The sequence below is a fragment of the Rhopilema esculentum genome, chromosome 18 (genome assembly GCF_057945365.1).
Source record: "Rhopilema esculentum isolate cy_ngs chromosome 18, ASM5794536v1, whole genome shotgun sequence".
Taxonomy (NCBI): domain Eukaryota; kingdom Metazoa; phylum Cnidaria; class Scyphozoa; order Rhizostomeae; family Rhizostomatidae; genus Rhopilema; species Rhopilema esculentum.
Window position 1 is genome coordinate 7871313 of NC_142832.1, and position 19195 is coordinate 7890507.

The following is a 19195-nucleotide window of genomic DNA, read 5'->3' on the forward strand; positions in this document are numbered from 1 at the left end:
TTTAAAGGTAATGTGTCCAGCTAAAGCAAGCAACTCTGCGGAGGTTTTCAGAAACACGTGATTTTTCATGTCATCGCCCCAGTCATTACCGTCGTTCTGTTTATTTATCCTGCTGCGAGGTTAGCTTTTCATGTGAGCAGTTTTGCATCGCAAGAATACTATCCAATCGTAAACCGTTATTTTGATGGGTGGCTTGACAAGTTGGGTATACGCAGTCCTTTTATATGGACACATTACCTTTAAGTAGCACTGTTTAAAGGCAATCTGTCACGACGTTGATTGATTATAAGAACAAAGGGATTTTTTATTGCTTCCAGTCCCCCTTTATTTATCGCATTGTAAAAAATATGGCGGAGCGCTGGAATTGTGTTTAGGCTATTGTTCCAGCTTTTGTTCTCGTTAACCAATCCACAACAAGACAGATTGCCTTTAAAGTTTAAAGTTCCAGTTTTAAGAGCTTAGAGGTATCTCGAGTGCCGCGTTGCCGCTTTTCTCAAGAAGGAGCCTTTTTCACTAAAGGTTTGAAAATGATCAAAACACAATAAAAGGGGTTTATATAAAAATGCCATAACCAAGTTTTTCCCAGTTGCCCAAGTATTGATAAACGCTTTCAGATCAAAGATCCCTATAGTAAATGCCATGAGATGAGCAAGGATCCTTTTTGCTACCGAGTGTTTGTCTTGGATTTGCCAGCTGATTTTCTTAAAATTGCCCAGTTTATTAGCACCAATTGCTCCACATATATGTGTAACTAATTTGTAATTGTTTTGTTTAGCAAGGAGACTGCTCTGCTTGAGCAACATATCAGCATTAAATGGATGATGCTTCAAGAAACAGTCAGCTGAATTTTGAATACCATATATGAATATATATATTAAAGTTATTGTTCTGTAGGATACAATTTCTTTGTTAATTGTTTTTCAATTATCAATTTGCAACAACATAGAAAATCAAAAAAATTTAGTACACATCCCTCAAAACCATACTCTTACGAAAAAGTATTAAAACAAAAAGTGGAGCACTTACTAGTAGGCCAACCCTTTGATTTGGCTTGCGATTCTAAAAAGCTACTTCAGGATGTATGGTCGGCGGTCGCCCAAACCCGTTTCTTATAAGCCAATTCTAGCTTATTTAGTCTTATACTCATGCTGCGACGCATATCATATATTGTTCATGGCAAAATCTATCCACCCTGGGTACTAGAGCCTAAGAAACTGGGAGTTAAATGAAGCTGAGGCTTTCGTAGCCAGGCTAGGCAAAATCACCACGCGCTAGTAGGCAGCAAAAGCTCAAATTTCGCAAATTGACTGCGCAGGTTATGTGTTCAAATATACTGAATTAGAAACTCGTTCATACGTATTCCCCTGTACAAAACAAACTGCGTACCATTAACTAACTACAAAGTCAATTATACAAATTAAACTCAACTATTTGACTGCGATTGAAATTTTGTATTAATTGATAAAAATCCCTCTAGTAGTGCGCTCTATCTCCATTTCAAAGAATTCAGGGCTGCCTAGGTGCGGATCATCACCTGCGTGACATTGCAATTAGTTTATGTTAACTGGCTTTATACCTAGCGAGCAGCTTGTCGAGGCACGTGTCACAAACTCTGACGGGCTTGGCTGAAGAGGGCAGCGGCATTGTGTTATCTGAACAGCTGTTGCAAAAGATTCCTCCGCAGTTACGACAGTGGTGCTGTGAATTTAATCAAAGCGCGATGAAATTCAATTTCATTTGAGAAAAATAAAACTTCAGCAGCCGTTAACATGTACAGGTAAATCACACCGATTTGCTAATAAGGTGCATTTGTGGTTCCCGATTTTCCGGCCGCGTATAGTTAAAAACAGACTGGGGCCCAATTGTTGGAACAGCTGCATTAAATACTGATAATTTTAAAATGTTGTTTCCCACTCCCCCCATTACAATTTCGATTAACATCAATGTTGCATGATTTTAAGTGAAAATCCAACAAGGATTGGACTAATGAAGGTGAGGTCATTGTAAGAGAGGGGGAGAGAATATAGCAAGAACATTGATGATTTCGAGAGGCACTTAAACCCGGAATTTGTCCGTCTTTGAACGTGAATATTGTGGTCTACTAGGTATTTTAGACAAGGATTGTAGCTTCCTAACGTCTTTGATCCCAGACTCGTGTTCTTGGTAACAAATCTTTAAAGTCTTCGTTGATCTTCGTAGAGCACCTTTCTTTTTAATTTGAAGAAACTGTTTGGAATATAGACATAAAAAGTAAACATAAAAAGTAATAAAAACTAGATTATATCTGGTACCTTTCTCCTCGCGACAGAAAATGGTTGTTCGCACTGTTGGCAATTGACAACCGACTTGTCATCCTTCCAAACTTGATCCTTAAAAGAAAAACTTGAACCTTTAAGATCATTTTACTGTAAAATATGACCATTTAATTACTTTGCTAGAAAATAACCAGAGTCTTAGATAAGAAAATCAAATAACATCATGAATCGATGGGATTCTAGTTGAAATGCTCGCTTTCATCCAAGAGATAAAAGGAGAAGACCAATTTCGAAGAGCTATTCGTTCATTTAGGCCCCACTTATTTTAACACGCTTTTATTTGAAATAATCGTTCGCGTCCTCATTGAAATTGCTTTGTTATCGGGATTAACACCAACATGACTTAAACCGTTTTTAGATCATTCCGTTTTCAAATTCGTATTTATTTGATGCCAGCTAGAAAGACGTTTCAATGTCAAGGGCTGGACTGGTTTTTATTTCCTTTGTGCACTTGGTGAGTACGTCACTAACTTACGTCATATCACATATCCCATTGTGTCATTCAAAACTTTTGTTTTTGTATTTGTATTTGTTGCTACCTAGCATCCGAAGGTAGTTTTTAGGACAATTAAAAGCTTATGCTGATCGCGCAGTATCCTAGTCCTTTCTCTCGATGTGACCACACCTCGTGATTCCTATGGCTGGAATTACAGAGAGCTGGCGACTCTACTCACTCTGGGTGAAAGTTTAGTTATGCCAAGGACTCCAACCACGGACCCTTGGCTCTGTAGTCTGCGCCTCTAACAACTGAACCTAAAATTGGTTTCCTCCCCTGCAGTTTTATAGCAGATTAAAATATTTATAAGTCTGTTGCTCATGTAAAGTTTTAAAGCAATAATGACAAATCAACTGATGGCAGTGAGATGCCCGTAAAAAGAAGACAAATTACCTTCATAACTGCTGTGGCTTCTTTCATGTCGTCGACGTGAAGTTGAGATCTATAGAAATTACAGAAACTTCATCAAAGCATCGTCAAACGCCAGTCAGTTCCAACATTTTATTATATTTGATTGCATTCCTCGTCTTTTCTACAGGCACGATTTCACGTGGCCAAAATAAGGTTTGTAGCCTTAAAGCATCCTAAGTAAACTTTAAGGTAAGCAATGAAGCCACTAGGTAGCTAATAAATATTTTTAGGTAACCAATGAAACCTTTAGCTAGTCTTTTGAAACCTCTGAGTGCTACCTCCAGCGTATCTTATTAGGGAATTTGGTGCCAACAAATATCTTTACTTCGAGGAAGCCATTAAGATATTGAGCAAAATTAAGAAACGTTATTCTCTCTTTAGGATATTTCTAATTTGCAACGTTCCTGCTCTGAATCTGTTAAAGAATGCTTTCAATGTAACATCAAAATAAAAAGGTTACTTCCTACAGACGTCCTATTGGCATTTAAAGATTTTTACTGAGGTGGTAGAACCAGAAAGCCAGCCAATAAATGCCAATGAATATTAAAAAGAAATAGTGTACATCCACCTTAAAGAAACAGCTTGCTTTGACAAGAGGGTATATTACTAACAAAAGGAAGAAAACTTATTGAAACCAAGATATGTAACATAACCACAAAACGTTATCTTCAATTAGTGCAGAAAATGGCTGCCATATACGTGATTGTAGATATCAACATAATAATATATAATAATATATAATAATATATAATAATATATAATAATATATAATAATGTATAATAATGTATAATAATACATAATCTTTATAATATATAATATATAGCCTTTTCATAGGGACTACAGTAAAAGAAAACTCCAAAACTTCAAGTAGATATAAAGAACTAAGGCTAAATACAACTAAATAAGCATTATATGACGACTGCAGCCGACTTACTTGGTTAGTTTATCAGCCATTTCAACCAACGTCTAAAAAATGATAACCCAAGTAACAATATTTAGGTGAGATAACTAGACTGCAGGTGCAAAATAGAAAGAAATAAAGAAAAACAATCACTTGGCTTTCATTGCCAGAGACCAAGCAAACGAACATGTTATATTTCTAGAATAAAAACTTGTCATATCTAACTTACAGACTCCTGCTCAGCGTATTTTGCTCCAATTTCTTTCAGTTGGGATTTCAGTGATACGTTTTCCTGTTCAAAGAATAAATCTCAGATCTATCTATGGCAAAATACGATTATTGTAGTGAAAACCAAAAAGATGAATTAAAGAAAATTTGATATCTAGAAATGACGAAAGGAATCGTTGAATAGTACTTGAATTTTGTTTTGAGTAAGAAAACTTTCTCCATTATATTAACCCGTTCTTTTTCAATTATTTGAAAACTTTTAACACGTTCTTCTTTCAGTACGAGATTTACTGAAGCTTCTCATCTGATACTTCCCATCAAGAATATCAAAATAATGATAGACAGTGTTCAGTTAGGGAATGTATACATAGTTGTTGATCAAATGAGGCCAATAAGAAACGCGAGCATATCATGTGCTGTTGAAGTTCTAAAATAATAATTTTACAGTCTTAGAAATTGACAGGAACATCAGATAAGCATGAATCTTTCCGTTCATTTTCGAAAAAGAAAAAACTTTAATGAAAGGAAGTTGTTGAGTTTGTGGAAAAGGTGCTTCGAAATTATTGACGAAGGAATACAAAGCATATATTTGAAGCATGAAGCAGATCAAGCAGTGATGTGAATGCGTTAACATCAAAAGAAAAATCAAAAGAAGACTTCAACCGTAAATCACACTATAATTAAACATTCTTGGCGTTAACATTATACATAAATATTAATAAATACACATCAGCGCTGACTTTTATCGTGAATAAGTAAGTCTGTCTTTGGTACCTCTTGCAGTATCTTAAGCTGAAGCAGTTCTTTCTCAAGGCTTCTAACCCGTTCTTTTTCCTGTTCTAAATCCGTTTGAATACCACTGCGCCATTCCCTCTCGATCTTTAAATTCATCTCTAACGTATGTCTGCAATCAGGAAAATAACACGAATAAGCAAATTATTATGAATAAACAAGAGCAGAATTGATAAACAGCATTTTGAGTTCATTAGGTTAGAAAGGATAGGAAGAGAGATTTAATTGTTTGTGTAAAAAAGATATTAGAATTTAAATGATTTTCTGAGCTGTTATGCTCCTCATTAATCAAATCCTGGATTACCAAGAGTCTCAAAGACAATAGAGACAGAAAGCTGACAAATTAAAGCCATTTGATTTGACTCTTATCGAGATTACATAGCTCAAGGTACATTATCACATTCACAAGAGCAAACGCGATCACTCGCTGGTGAAAAGCATAATGCCTGGGCATTTACTGATTGTAGCCAATTCCGAAGGCCTTAAAATGAGAGACAATAACAATAGAAATTAAGACTTAACAACAAATACGTCTCGGCTCCATTAAGAGCACAAGTAGAAAGGAAATAGAAACAAAGGCACCATTTGAGTTATCTGGTTGCATTATTAACATAAATTCCATAAGAAAATCATAAAGTCGAATATGATTTGACTCTTATCGAGATTACATAGCTCAAGGTACATTATCACATTCACAAGAGCAAACGCGATCACTCGCTGGTGAAAAGCATAATGCCTGGGCATTTACTGATTGTAGCCAATTCCGAAGGCCTTAAAATGAGAGACAATAACAATAGAAATTAAGACTTAACAACAAATACGTCTCGGCTCCATTAAGAGCACAAGTAGAAAGGAAATAGAAACAAAGGCACCATTTGAGTTATCTGGTTGCATTATTAACATAAATTCCATAAGAAAATCATAAAGTCGAATATGATGAAACAAAGAATGAGTAACATTTTCTGTTAATAGGTATCAAATCAACATTAAAAATTTACATTACACCAGTCAGGAGTCTTACCTTTCAGACTCGATGTCTCCCATCTTAAATCCCATTTGTGAGAGTGTCTCCAGCGCCTCCGCCCTCGCAGCGTCCGCTTCGCTAATTCTTCGATGAAAAACAAGAGATTTTATAATAAATAAGACAAAAAACAGAAATCAAAATTGAGAATCAAACCAATGCCAGTTATTGCTGATGATGTCTCAACCATGTCAGTTAATATTTACAATTACTCGGATCTCAGTTGATACACGTGCGTATACCAACGTTAAATTCTCTAATCAATATCCAGAAGAGAAAAACGACGATTCTTTACGACTTTTCAAGACGTCAATGTCCGCGTACCGACTTTCCAGTTCTTCGTTTTGCATCGCCAGACTTTGTACTTTCTTTGACATATTGTTCCATTCAACAGAGCGAGCTTTTAGCTCTTCCACGTTTTTCTAGAAATATTCAAAATATTTGAATCAGTACAGAATCCTTTTGTAAATACGTCACTAAAAGTGTAACAGCACTCAATAGTTGCCAAGCAAGCTTCAAATGCGCATGGTTTTTAGCAATCACTACCTTGAGTTTCTCGTTCAAGTCAATGTTCATTTTCTTGACGTCTTCCAACTGCTTTCGTAATGAAATAAGCGTGTCTTGCTTGTCATACACGTCCTTCTCGAGTAGCCGCATTGCTACCTAAAAGAACAAGAAACAGAAGTTGGTTCATTCGAGCGTGCATGAAACAAGAAATTCTTGAAGCTAAAAGAACGGAACCTTTTTGCAGAGAGTGATGCTTTATCAAGAAATGAAGCAAATGAAATATCCAGAAAATGAAATATGCAAAGAACATATTAGATACCAAAAGACTGATAAAAATGTGATAAAACTATTAAGAAAGAAGGATAATATTAGTATTAAAAAATGATATGCAAAGATATGGAAAATAACATATGCAAAGTAAACCTCTTTCTCTTGATTCATTGCCAATTGAACATGTAAATCTTGCTGGAGCTCCTGCAAAATTTTGTTAAATTCGCATTTAAATTTAGGCAGCTAATTTACAGAAACAACAAATGTATAAGGACGATCAATGCATTGAACAGCAAATATGCTTCATCAGATCAAATATATCACAGTCATGCTATCTCATAAAACTCGAACAAAAAGGAAAATTTTCCACTTAAAACGCATTCTTCTGTTTTAGAAAGATGTGAATTTTTCCTTGCTTATATACATATAAATCTTATTTGTTTAAAAAACATTGATTTGTTTCTATTTTAAAGCTAAGTTATCTAAGTTTGCAGATAACACGTGAAAGATGTGCTATTGCCTATTTTAAATCTCAAAACGATATAATAATAAGTGAAAATAAAACATCACGAAAACAGTAATACTTTCAACTTGCTGTTATTGACTGATAATGATATAGATTGATTGAAATCAAAATTGCAGCTCACCTTTCGATGGTCAGCTTCCGTCTGATACTGTCTCTTTATTTGAAGGTACATTTCATTTAGGCCAGTTCTTGACTGTTGATATGTTTCCCGTTCTATGTTTATATCTGCTTGAGCCAACTGAAAACAGACGTCCAATTACTTAAAATGGTTTAAAAAACAGCGGACATCACCTGAAAGGCACTTTGCTAACAGAATACTCTTCTTTATTTGTCCATACCTCTCCCTTAAGTCATCAAGAATGTTAATTAAACTTAAGCAAAGACTCTACACAATCAAAATACAGAAGCTCTAATCTGCAGCTTTTTCATATACAACACTACTGCATTTGGCCTAACATCCCTTGCAAAACAAAGTATTTGACACATTTGATGTGAAATTAGTGAATTGTATACATATGCTTAGTGAAAAATGTACCTGCAAGCGTTTAAGGTGATCATTTTGTAGTCTTTCATTTTCGCTCTTTATATTCTCTTTCTCGTCCAGGACTCCCGAATATTTTTCATTTAGCGAAGAAAGCTAAAAAGTAAAAATTACAACAAAATAATGTTTACCACCATATATTACGCTTTATTTTTTAATCTTGTCATTGGTTCTGTAGCCTACAGAACGAAACACTGTTAATTGTACGTTACATTTGACAAAATTAGACGAGGTGGCTCAAACTAAGATTCGGTTTCTTCTTAACCTGCAGATTCAAAACACTCCCATAATCGCCTTTATAAATTTTTGGCTGGCTCCAGGAGTATTTAACTTGTTTTCATTAATTTCATGCTGTCTTGATTGACTGGTTTAGACTAGTATTCATATTTACGTCATCTTGTTTGACTAGTTCATCCAGCTATAATAGCCAGTGCTGTGATGACAGCCAAACACAAATTGATTCTTTAACTCAAGCTCCTAAATTCTAGTACACTAACGTTCTATAACTCTAACAATTTTAAATCCTTATATTTTCCAAATCGTTTTACTAATCATGTCACTTGTATGATCTGTCAGCAAATTGAATCGATCTTTATGTCATGCTCATATCTTTAAAGGATTTCTTACTGACATAGATCATTCAATTCACAATGGAATTCAATGTTTTAATCGGATTGGTTACTAACATAGACCCATCAATTCACAATGGAATACAATGTTTTAATCGGATTGGTTACTGACTTAAACCCATCAATTCACAATGCAATGCCATGTTTAAACTACATTTGTCACTAACACAGATCTGTCAATTTTTCTTTAGCAGCTATCGCACACAGCTCCTCAATAGCCTTCCAAGCTGTTCGTTCTATAAATGCTTCTACTCAAACAACAGCCTCAAACGACGGTGATTGTAAATGTAAATCTAACCATTTTCATATACAAATTTAGCATACGAAAATGAACTGTCAAACACGATTATCTTATTCGCTAGATACTTGAAGTACCTGTGAGTCTTTAAACTAGATCATTCATACACTGACAGAATCAAGAGTTGCAAACAACGTCTAAAATAAAACTCTTTGCTGGTTATTTTGAGCAGGATATGCTCAGCCTTTCAGGGGAGGCGAACAAGCATCCGTTTGAAGGTCAAATGCATATGCGAAGTTAAGATTGATGACATTATTTTCGCATTTCCTTTCATAAGCAAGTCTCCAGTAAAAAGATGAAGAGAATTAAGAGAAAAGCGTGTCTTGAGAAAATGGGAAGGAAACATATTATGCATAAATGTTGTATAATTGTTTTCATTATGTGCTGCGAAGCGCCAAGAGAAGAAAATTTCTTCTGCGAGCCCTGTACTAATGAACATGTGCATAAGGCATACTTTTCTCATTGGTTAAGACAAATTGCTAGAACAGTAGCCCAAAACAATGGGAATCTACGTAAGATCCTTGCATCCCCAATAAGATCACTAGCCATGCACAGACCTTTGGATGACGTAATAGCTTATTACCACAGATATAATCAATTGTGTTAGATGATACCACAAAATAGTCTCGTGCAGCAAAAACATTACAATAGGCCTTTTCAATTCGACGATCGAGATGTTGGGCCAGGCCTTGACGTTCCAGAAATTGAGAGAGTGAACACCAAAGCAACTGAGCTCTGATCAAGTAAAGATAGCTTAATCAAACGGATATTTCACCTGAATTAAGAAAAATGCAAAACTAAGCATTTCAAGAAAATTTCAACTCAAAAGCTAGTAAAACGAGCAATTTTGCAAATCATAGCGAAAAAATGTCACCTCATCTTGAATACGCTTGTTTTCTTCTTGAAGTTCATTTATTCTATTTTGAAGCTTTGAGGCTGAGTCACTAGAGATAAGAGAGAAGGGGTCACGCTTTAAATAACACAACGACGCCAGAAGCATTTGATTTCAACTTAGAAGGAAAACGATGCCACTCGTGCAGAAAAATGTTCATTCTTTCAATTGTTTCACAAATTTCTATAGCACGTTGCTTTCAAAAAACTGATAAGCTACTTGTATCCACATAAAGGTCATTTTATTAAGAATTTTACAGCATCTCTGAGCCTCTTCTTTTAAGCAGTTCAGAATATTTTCAGAATGCAAACACGATAGTTTTTACCCAGTATCGCGATTCGCGATTACTCAGGGATCATTTCCTAACTCAAGTCTAATGTATTTTGCTCCACTAAATCTTGGTACCAGAAAGAAGTGGTTATTGCTTCTGAACTTTTGATAACCAGTTTGAGCAAGCAAGCATAGATAAGATTCGGGGTGATTTTAGAGTTACACGATCAACTCTAAGTTATGGCAACGACATTTTTCACTGGTGCGATCAGAGTGTCTTTCCTTCAATATCAAATCCTTGGCAAGATTTGCAACACAATCACAGTTTCAAAGGATTCGGTCAATTTATCTTTTTGGCAGCACACTCTTCCAGAGTCTAGAAAACATTACGGTCGCACGGTCATTGACCGGAGGAGGGTTTGAGAGCCAATAAAAATTTGGAGGAAGCCTTTGGTAAAATATAATTTCAAAAAATAGTTGAGACAACTTATTTTGCACTTGTTTCTTTGTTGCGCTTTTAAAACACGCGTTGAATCTGTCGTAGAGTCGAATGGTGGCACGAACAGACACAAAATTTTTAGGCCACACCCTTTTACCGCCAGAAAACACAACTGAAAAGAGAATACTGAACCATGGTTTTGAAACTTTTCAATTTATATTATATCATGTTTCCATCGATTTCATTATTCGAAATTTAAAAAGAGATATTATTTTTTAGCTGTAATGTGATTGGTATTCTAGCAAAGCTTTATCGCATGCGATAATTTCCATCGACCCAAACACATAACGTTGTCTCGATTTGTTGCATCAGTTACCACTTCCCATTAATTGCGCCGTAGTAACTCCCCAGCCACGCCTTGTCCAAGATCATTGCTTGAAAAATTTGAGGAAGGATTTCAGGACGGGAGGAAGGTTAAGGGCTTATCTTGACTGACTTCTTCCAGATTTCTTCCAGGTTTTCATAAACCCATGTAAACGTAGATTTTTATACAGACACAGCCGAGTACTTGATACAAACTACAGTTACGCCTTGCAATTCCTCTTAATATCCTTGGCACAATCTTTTGTTACATTCAATTTCCCAACATAACCTTTGAATCAGTATGTCTAAGTTTCGGTGGATTATTTGGTTATCATCTTTATTCACGTACATTTTAGCTGTTATTTTCTATTTCAACATATCTCATCTAGTGTAATTTACAAATTAGAGATCTGGTTCCAACCAGAGCCCCCCACTTCACACCCAAATCAACACTCCTTGAGAACTCCTTTCTTGCATTGTTCTTCCACTCGGGCTATTCCTCTTTTCAAACCTCGCTTTTACCAACCATGTTCTCCTTCCTTTTTTCATACTTGTTATCTTTGATCTTTGTCATCTATTTCTCTATTTCTGCGTGTGTTCCTTCTTCTCTTTCTCCTTTTCAGGAGACTAAGCTTCCTGCCAATCAGCTTTGTGCACTTTTCCACTCACTCTACTCAGATGATTCCTGTCAAGTTTGTTCCATCCCTTCCCTTTTTTGACAAATGATGATCAATATTTCCTAGTCTCATGTTCCTCTCTTGCTCTAATAATTACAAACACAATAAACCTGCAGAAGCTCCTTTAGTGGTTATAGTTTACAACTGCACCAAGCACACTTGGGACAGATAACTGCTGCACCACTCCTGACTTAAAAACTCTGGACATATTGGCGCGTTCAAGACAAAAAGAAAGGAAAAAAGATAAATGTCAAAGAAATAACTTACTTAAGACTGCGGTTGAGCTCTTCTAAGTAAGCTTTTTGATCAAGAATTATTTCTAACTTTTGATCAGTGCCTCTGCTAAGTGAGAAAATAGAAAGAATTACATTGAAAGCAGGAAAAGTGAATTCAAAAAATTCCGTAATAGGAATTTTTATAATAACACTGGTTTAAACAAACATTTCCCTTTTAGACCAACACTTTAGCAGTCATCGCTAATTCTGATTGACAATAGGCCTGTTTCTAACTAAGAAATAAAACAATAAAATAACTTTCCTTTCTTTGTCAAACAAAAAACATTAATATCAACAAAAGTTGCAAAGAACTATTTTTGCTATATGAAGAAACCTTGAAATTTTGTACTACGAAGGACATTTGTAAATACAGTAGGACAATTAAATAAACGTTGATAATGATTTAGGCTTTTTTAGTCTAGTGCATCATAAAACTGGGACTACATTACTTACCCGTTGCCATCTTCAAAAGTTTTTTCAAGATAGTTTCCATCACGCAGATATAAACTCATATCTATTATACCAGTCTGAAAAATAAATCACATCATAATGAGAGTATCTTCATTGACAAATATAGCTGCTATATCAGAATAAAGGGAAATGATGATGGTGTTTCTTGGCAAAACAGTCCACAATCTATTTCAAACAACTCAAAATGTTTGTAATTTTTTTTTTTACGTCAGATCACAAATTGAATCAACAAATCACTCTTCAATGTTGCATGCAGTTCTAATCATTCCCAAACATACAATCATCTGAACCATCTAAAAGTGCTGGATATTTCAAGACGTTTGAAGCCACAAACAATTGAAAAGGATTCATAGAACAGGGACCAAAAATTATGTGCAAGTGTTTCCAATTTTTTAAAATTGGTCTTGTTGCTTTAATGTGTTTCACTAGAAAGAAGCATTTTGTAATGGAAGGGGCAAAATCTTTGCCGCGTATGTAGATCAATTGTATCAGTGGATAAAAAATTTCCACGGCATGTTTTGATACTCAAAACTTTCTAAGGCTTATTTTGTTTATGGGAAAACTGCAAGTCGAGAAAAGTTCTTGTGGTTTATTTTTTTGTTAAGGAATGCTTTCAAAAAAGAATAGATAAAGAGTAGCTTCTTGTCTTTAGAAAAAACAGGCTCAAACCTGAATAAGGTGTATAAAAACGGTTCACTTTCTGGTTTGAGCCTCCTTAGATAGCCCTGGCACTAAACCCATAAAGCTCAAGAATTTCGAAGTTCAAAGAAAACAAAGTAAAATTGGTTTAATTTTCAAGACAACAGTTTTACTTTAGACCCTCAAGATATGTAAGAAACATGGTTACTTACAGCCGTGTCTAGGTTTTCTCCTTTTAAATCAAAGTTGCAATCAATAACATTAAGACCAACAAGAAGGCCACTAATGACAATGCTCTCCTCATTGAGCATCATTGAATACTGTTCATACCACTCTCTGAAAAGCAAAGAAATGAATAAGATTTAAATTGCAAAAAAAGATTGAATATTGATCGGTATCACAAAAAAATTGACAAAACGCATTCAGTTCTGATTTTTCAAAGGTTGCCCAGACATCAAAAAATGGTAACTAGGTATGGATAATTGAAAGGCAAGATAATAAGTCAGGAAACTTTTAATAATCTAAGCTTTTGTATCATGTTGCCTTTAAAGAAACAATTTAGATAGCTGCTTTAATGATCACTCACCTCAAATCATTCTTGTCTTCAATAAATGTCTGGACCTGCTCTGCTAACACTTTTTGCATCAATGCCAACCTTAACCAAGCTCTGCCTTTTCCTATATTTGTCCTTATAACAAAATATCAAAGATAAAAACCCATAACAAAAAAGAAAAACCTGACCATGGGCCACACCAAGAAATATAAGCATGCTGATTTTAAGAATGTTAAAAAGAAAACACATATCAAAAAATGGTAAATAAAGAAAAGTACTGAATGTGGCTGTAATCTAAAATTTCCAGCAGATGTTCCAATTACATCCAGACAGAGAAACAAGATCTAACAAATTCCTTGAGTGCATTGTCCAACAATTCATTCTCAGACAAGTTGTATGGGGCAAAATATTAGTAAGTTTTCAAAAAGTTTTATATTGAAAATCATTTCCATTAATATTGCATTCCTTATCATTTTGCATTGTTCTTGCTTGACATTTATATTGTTATTATCAACATAGTAATACATCTAGCATAAAGATTATCTATTTTTCTAAAAATCAGTTTGTGGTTTTAAAGAAATAAGGATCATCAACGCTTTACTTGATTAAAGGCAAATTTCTAATGCTTGTCATCATATCTTTAAGTGTTGTCAGTTTATGCTCCATAGATTCAAGAAGTCCCCAGAAATCTTTTCTTGTGCCAAGAAGGCTTCGTTTACCTGCAAAGAACCAAATAAAAAAATTAACAAATGATTTATTTATCTATTAGACAGTGGCGTAGCGTGAGCGCAGAACTTAGGCATGCGGTAACATAAAATATACGGCTATGTTGAATAAATGTAATGGTAATTTCAGTTTCTAAAAAATACAAGCGGTAATTAATGATAATCGTGATAGCAAATTTTGATTTTCAAAGTAACAAATCATTTGTACTCTAATTCTAATCAATCAAGGTGTCTATTCTTACCATCAGAGGCTCCGACAGAGGTTGGAAAGTGAAGAGGGGCCAAGGGAAAAATTATCACCCATGCAAAAGTTTTTGAAAAAAGCTCAATTGTTTAGCGAGACTTTTCAGAATAACTCCTAGTGCTAAAACTGCTTTGCAAAAGATTTTATTCTTATTCATATTCCTCAAGAAAAGGCATCACCTAATGCCCACCTAATGTAAGAATTTTTTATGCTATAATGAAGCTGGGGATTCCCGCAAGAAGGAGCTCTCCACATTGCGAAATTGTTAACACACTGCAGAGCCCAAGCGAACAGGAGCAACAGTTTCTGCTCATTTTTTACTCTCATAGTTAACTAAGATGAAAATAGTGAGCTGTGAGAGTTGTTAGAATTGAAGATGCTTCCATGTGTAAAGTTTCAGAAAGTTAGTCCTGGCAAATCATCATGTATTTAGCAAGGCTTGCGCTCAGGTCTACCGCATGCCCTGGTCCGTAAATTCTGACTATACTGGCAAGCCTTTTGACTTGAATTACGGAATGCGGATCATGACAAATAGACTCTGACCCCACTTTGACGAAACTTTTTCTCTTTTCAACAGTCACAAAGTAAAGAAAGGAAAATAATTGGATTTGAAATGATGTATCACGCAAAGAGTATTCGCAAAAAGCAGCTTATAGGTAGAAACATGTTGTGGATTATCAAATATTTGGGAAGGCTTGCGCTCAGGCCGACCGCAAGCTCCAGTCCGGAAAATTCTCACTTCTCTCAGAAGCTTCTCTCGAGTTGCACTGAAGCTGCACTGTTTCTCTTATTTTGGACAGGCAAAAAGAGTGATGTGGAGAGGGGCTTATTTCATAATTTTTAGCGATCTGTTTACTTGGAAAAATAGCCAATTTGGGGCCAATTGGCCTGTTGGCGCTAGAGTTCACTGCATGCTGCTCATGACAAGAAAGAGAAGCCGTTTATTGCGGAAATTGTTATGCATTGAAAGTGTTGCAAGAATTTTAGAATTTGTCTATAAATTTTTACGCTTGCGCCGCAAGCGTAGCATACATAGACGCTACGCCACTGCTATTAGATAGTCAATTGAGTTGTGTATGTGTGTTGTACGTCAAGTAATGATTTTTATTGCATCAATTTTTATGTAAAAAAATTTTATGTACAGAATTCTTGTGTACAAAATTTTTAAGACCTTTGGCTTGAAACGCTAAATTGCAAAACAACAGATTGAAACATTACTGTCAATTCAGACCAATAACCAACAACATTAACAAAGAGCAAATGGCATTATTAGATATGTTCAACACATAATATCAAAAGACATAATAAAAAAAACAAGAATCCATAGCATTGTTTGATTTTCAAATCTTTTTGAACATGTTAAATATTCTTTTAAACCATTTCTAAATATATAATTTGGTAAATAGAAAATATTTCACTTCACTTGATACTTTCGCTTCCCTCGTGGAACAGCGCAATGCGAAATGAAAACTTATTGTCCGGGCAAAAAGAAAGCTAAAGCACAACATCTCAGTAGCTTACCCTTCAAGCCATGTCTAAATACATGCTCCATCACAACAAAGAATTGATGAAGTGGAGTAAAATCATCACTCAGAGTTCGACCATTTTTTAGGGAAGCGTCAATCAATGTTTTGATGCATATTTTCGCAATGTTCAACAGATTACTTCGCTCTATCTTCCACTTCGGATCTAAATCCAGTTGCTGCTGTGTAGAGGATGACATAGTCCTTTCTCTAGCTGATGAAACCAGCATTGTATCTGTACTTTGATCAAGCAAATGGTTACTTTTGTCTCCTACATTTTGAGTTGCCATTTTGATTGTTGTTAAAGTTCTATCTTCCTTTTGATCAAATCGAGGTTGAGTCATGTGACAAACAGCCACAGTGTGACGTCATAAACATATACTTTCAAAGTTTCTGAACTAAATAAAAGAACCCCTTGAAGTACATTTTAAATGCAGAAGCAGTCACATTGACTGAAATATAGCAAGTTGAAGAACTGAGTTAAGCTATCAGAAACAGCTGACTAAGACCAAATTACAGTGATTTGATTGAGAAAGCTTGTGCTCATCAGGCCAGAGGCCAGCAGGGATTTTCTAAGTGTGCTAAAGCAGACCTGCCAAGTACCACGGTTTTGCCGTGGGACCCACGGTTTTTAAAGAAAGCCCACGATCTCACGGTTGGTCAGGAAATTCTCACGGTAAATTCATAAATCAAAAAAATCAAAAAGTTTCTCCCAATTTGCCATCTTTAACGAACAAATGCTAGTGTATCTGCATATTTAGCTCACAGAACTGTTCTGCGATATTCTAACGATGTTGTATCCTAACTTAATGTCAGCTATTTCAGCTGATGAATTATATGAAGAGTTTACAGACTACCAGACACTAAATGATAATGATTTTGAAAGAGAGCCTGGGAAGAGGCACGTGTTTCTGAAGGAGTGTAGAAAGACATGGATGGTGAAATTTCATTTCATTTTAGAATTGATGTTTTGTGGAGCTATATTGCAGATATGAAAATTCCGGGCTCAAATGCCAAGCGCTTCAAGTTTCTGCCAAAGCTAGCTGAAATCATCTTGAACATCCCTCACAGTAATGCTGAATTGGAAAGACTTTTCAGCATTGTGAAGAAAAACAAATCGTTAGAAAGGTCATCGATGAAACTGGGAGGGACATTGTCGAGTATCCTAGCGATGAAAACAATGTATCCCGAGTCCAACACGCCCTGTTATAGCTGGAAACCCACAGAAGAAGTCTTGGAAAGTTCCAAAAAAGCAACCAACAAATACAATGAAGAACACAAATAGATAGCCTCTTTTTCATTTGGAATTCATGTTTCTTTTTAGTTCTTTTAACTTTTTATGATGTGATTGAACCCGTATTAAGACCTTTTTGTGTTTATAAAATCATTAAAAAAGCTGTTTGACTTTTCTCAAGGTTTTTCTACAAAACTCAAGGTTTTTAAAGAAATTTTTAAGAAGTCTCAAGGTTTTGCACCCACCAAACTTGGCAGGTCTGGCTAAAGCCAAAAAGACTAAACAGATGGTCTTGTCGTGATGTTGCGAACAAAAGTCCTAGGCACTTATTGAATTTTTCGACTTTTGAACCTTGCTCTTTTGAAATGTGGGCTTAAAAGAAGAGGACTATTACCAAGGGATATAGTGGTGTAAGTTTAACAAAGGGGGTTCTACAGACCTAAGAAATATACATGGTTAGGTTATGATTAATATATACCATGATACAATTGATACAAAATCTTCTTCATAATAGGTTATGTCATTATGGAATTGAGATGCAAAATATATTTAACAATGGCTCAGAATCTAAAAACTCTGTCTTCAGTTGAATCATCGAAATTTTCTTGAATTATAGAATTTCTGGTTCACCTTTCAATTGCTATTTAAGCAAGAGGACAATTGTTTTCATCATTGTCTCTGTTAGCAAACTTTAAATCTCAAGACCCTTCTAGCCTCTCGGCCCTAGCCTGTGTTCCAGACCCAATACCTCTGTTTCAAGTTAGGGGTCTGGAGCACAGGCTATTCTACCCTGGACTCATAAAGCATGGAATTGTCAATAGAAGATGAATGGAAGATCTTGGTCGGTCATTCTTAGGCCCCGGCCCGCTCGGATATTAAACTTTAGGAATATTACCTTGGATTTTCTCCCATTAAATTCTATTTTAGTTGCACTTTCTGACCAACCATAGATTAACCAAATCTAAAAATTTTCTTGCCGACAACCACGATGGCGGCCTTTTTTACCAAAAACAGAGTCAATATAATAAATTTGTCCCCAATTTAAAACATTTTTTGCCGTCTCTTGATCTAATTTCAAAAGCATCAAGTCAACTTGACGAATATTATTGTCCTAACTTGAAAATAGCCCCTTGGGTGCAAACACGCTCTTCTGACTCAATCTGGTACCCAAAACATTTTGGGTTTATGAACATTGCTACAGTTAGCAGCTAGACTCCTTGGCCTCGGGTCTGTGATAAATTTTTGTGTAATCTCAATGGCTTTTGAAATGAATATTATTTTGATCGAAGGATTCCTAAAAATGGGCTTAAAACACTTTTGAAACTTATAAAGCATATCAAGATTTCAAGCTTTAGGTTATCAAAAATGATATTTTGGTTTAATTTCTTGATTGTCATGTGCTTAGATAATGAGTAAATCAGAATTTAAGATAAACAAGTTATTAACGTCAATTCACTTTGTGCCACGAAACTTTAGAATTAAAGTGCACTGCTAAATTGACTTCTCAGTTTTAATTTAATCACCAAAAAAGCTTTAAGCAGTTTACTTCAAATTTCAACATTTTTCGTTCAGTTTTCTTCAAAATAGCGACACTTCATGGTCATCTTCCATAGATACTTTTGAAAATATTTTACAAACTTGTTCTGCAGCAGTGCTTCAAAGTTTCGCTGAACTTTTCTGCTTTGCTGATTTTCAAAACAGACAAACCAATCGTTAAATTTTTTTAACCGAAAATGGAAAAAATGGTGGAAGCATTTTTCCACCACAAACTATCGTTTCCAAGCCTTCACCTAATGAATCTGATTTTGAAATTATTTGGCTTAGGCCCGTGACCACCGTAAGCCGCCATTTTGACCTTCCGTTTCCATACTTTTGGGACCCCGCGTACATGAACACTTCGCCCGTTCTTGTTTGCCTGCTATGTATACAAAGCTAATATGATCCCTAAATGCCA

General features: G+C 35.3%; 1 protein-coding gene across 3 annotated transcripts; it reads right to left on the reverse strand.

The window, feature by feature from the left end:
- Positions 1-842: 842 nt before the first annotated feature.
- Positions 843-16319, reverse strand: LOC135696721 (RUN and FYVE domain-containing protein 2). Of its 3 annotated transcripts, none has more exons than XM_089113637.1 (19): positions 16006-16319; positions 14117-14234; positions 13549-13650; positions 13175-13298; positions 12306-12379; positions 11845-11916; positions 9811-9880; positions 8004-8105; positions 7590-7706; positions 7096-7146; positions 6712-6828; positions 6490-6587; positions 6166-6252; positions 5127-5256; positions 4354-4416; positions 4158-4189; positions 3205-3253; positions 2292-2369; positions 843-1698 (listed from the first exon to the last, which is right to left on the reverse strand). In XM_089113637.1, the coding sequence occupies exons 1-19, from the start codon at positions 16295-16297 to the stop codon at positions 1561-1563; spliced, it is 1914 nt and encodes a 637-aa protein (XP_088969763.1). In that variant the 5' UTR covers positions 16298-16319; the 3' UTR covers positions 843-1560. The 3 variants fall into 3 exon arrangements, 2 of the variants coding, with proteins under 2 accessions (XP_088969763.1, XP_065072279.2); XM_065216207.2 differs by having other exon boundaries at positions 11845-11919; XR_010517392.2 differs by lacking the exon at positions 4158-4189 and having other exon boundaries at positions 1560-1698; positions 11845-11919.
- Between the last annotated feature and the right edge of the window lie 2876 nt (positions 16320-19195).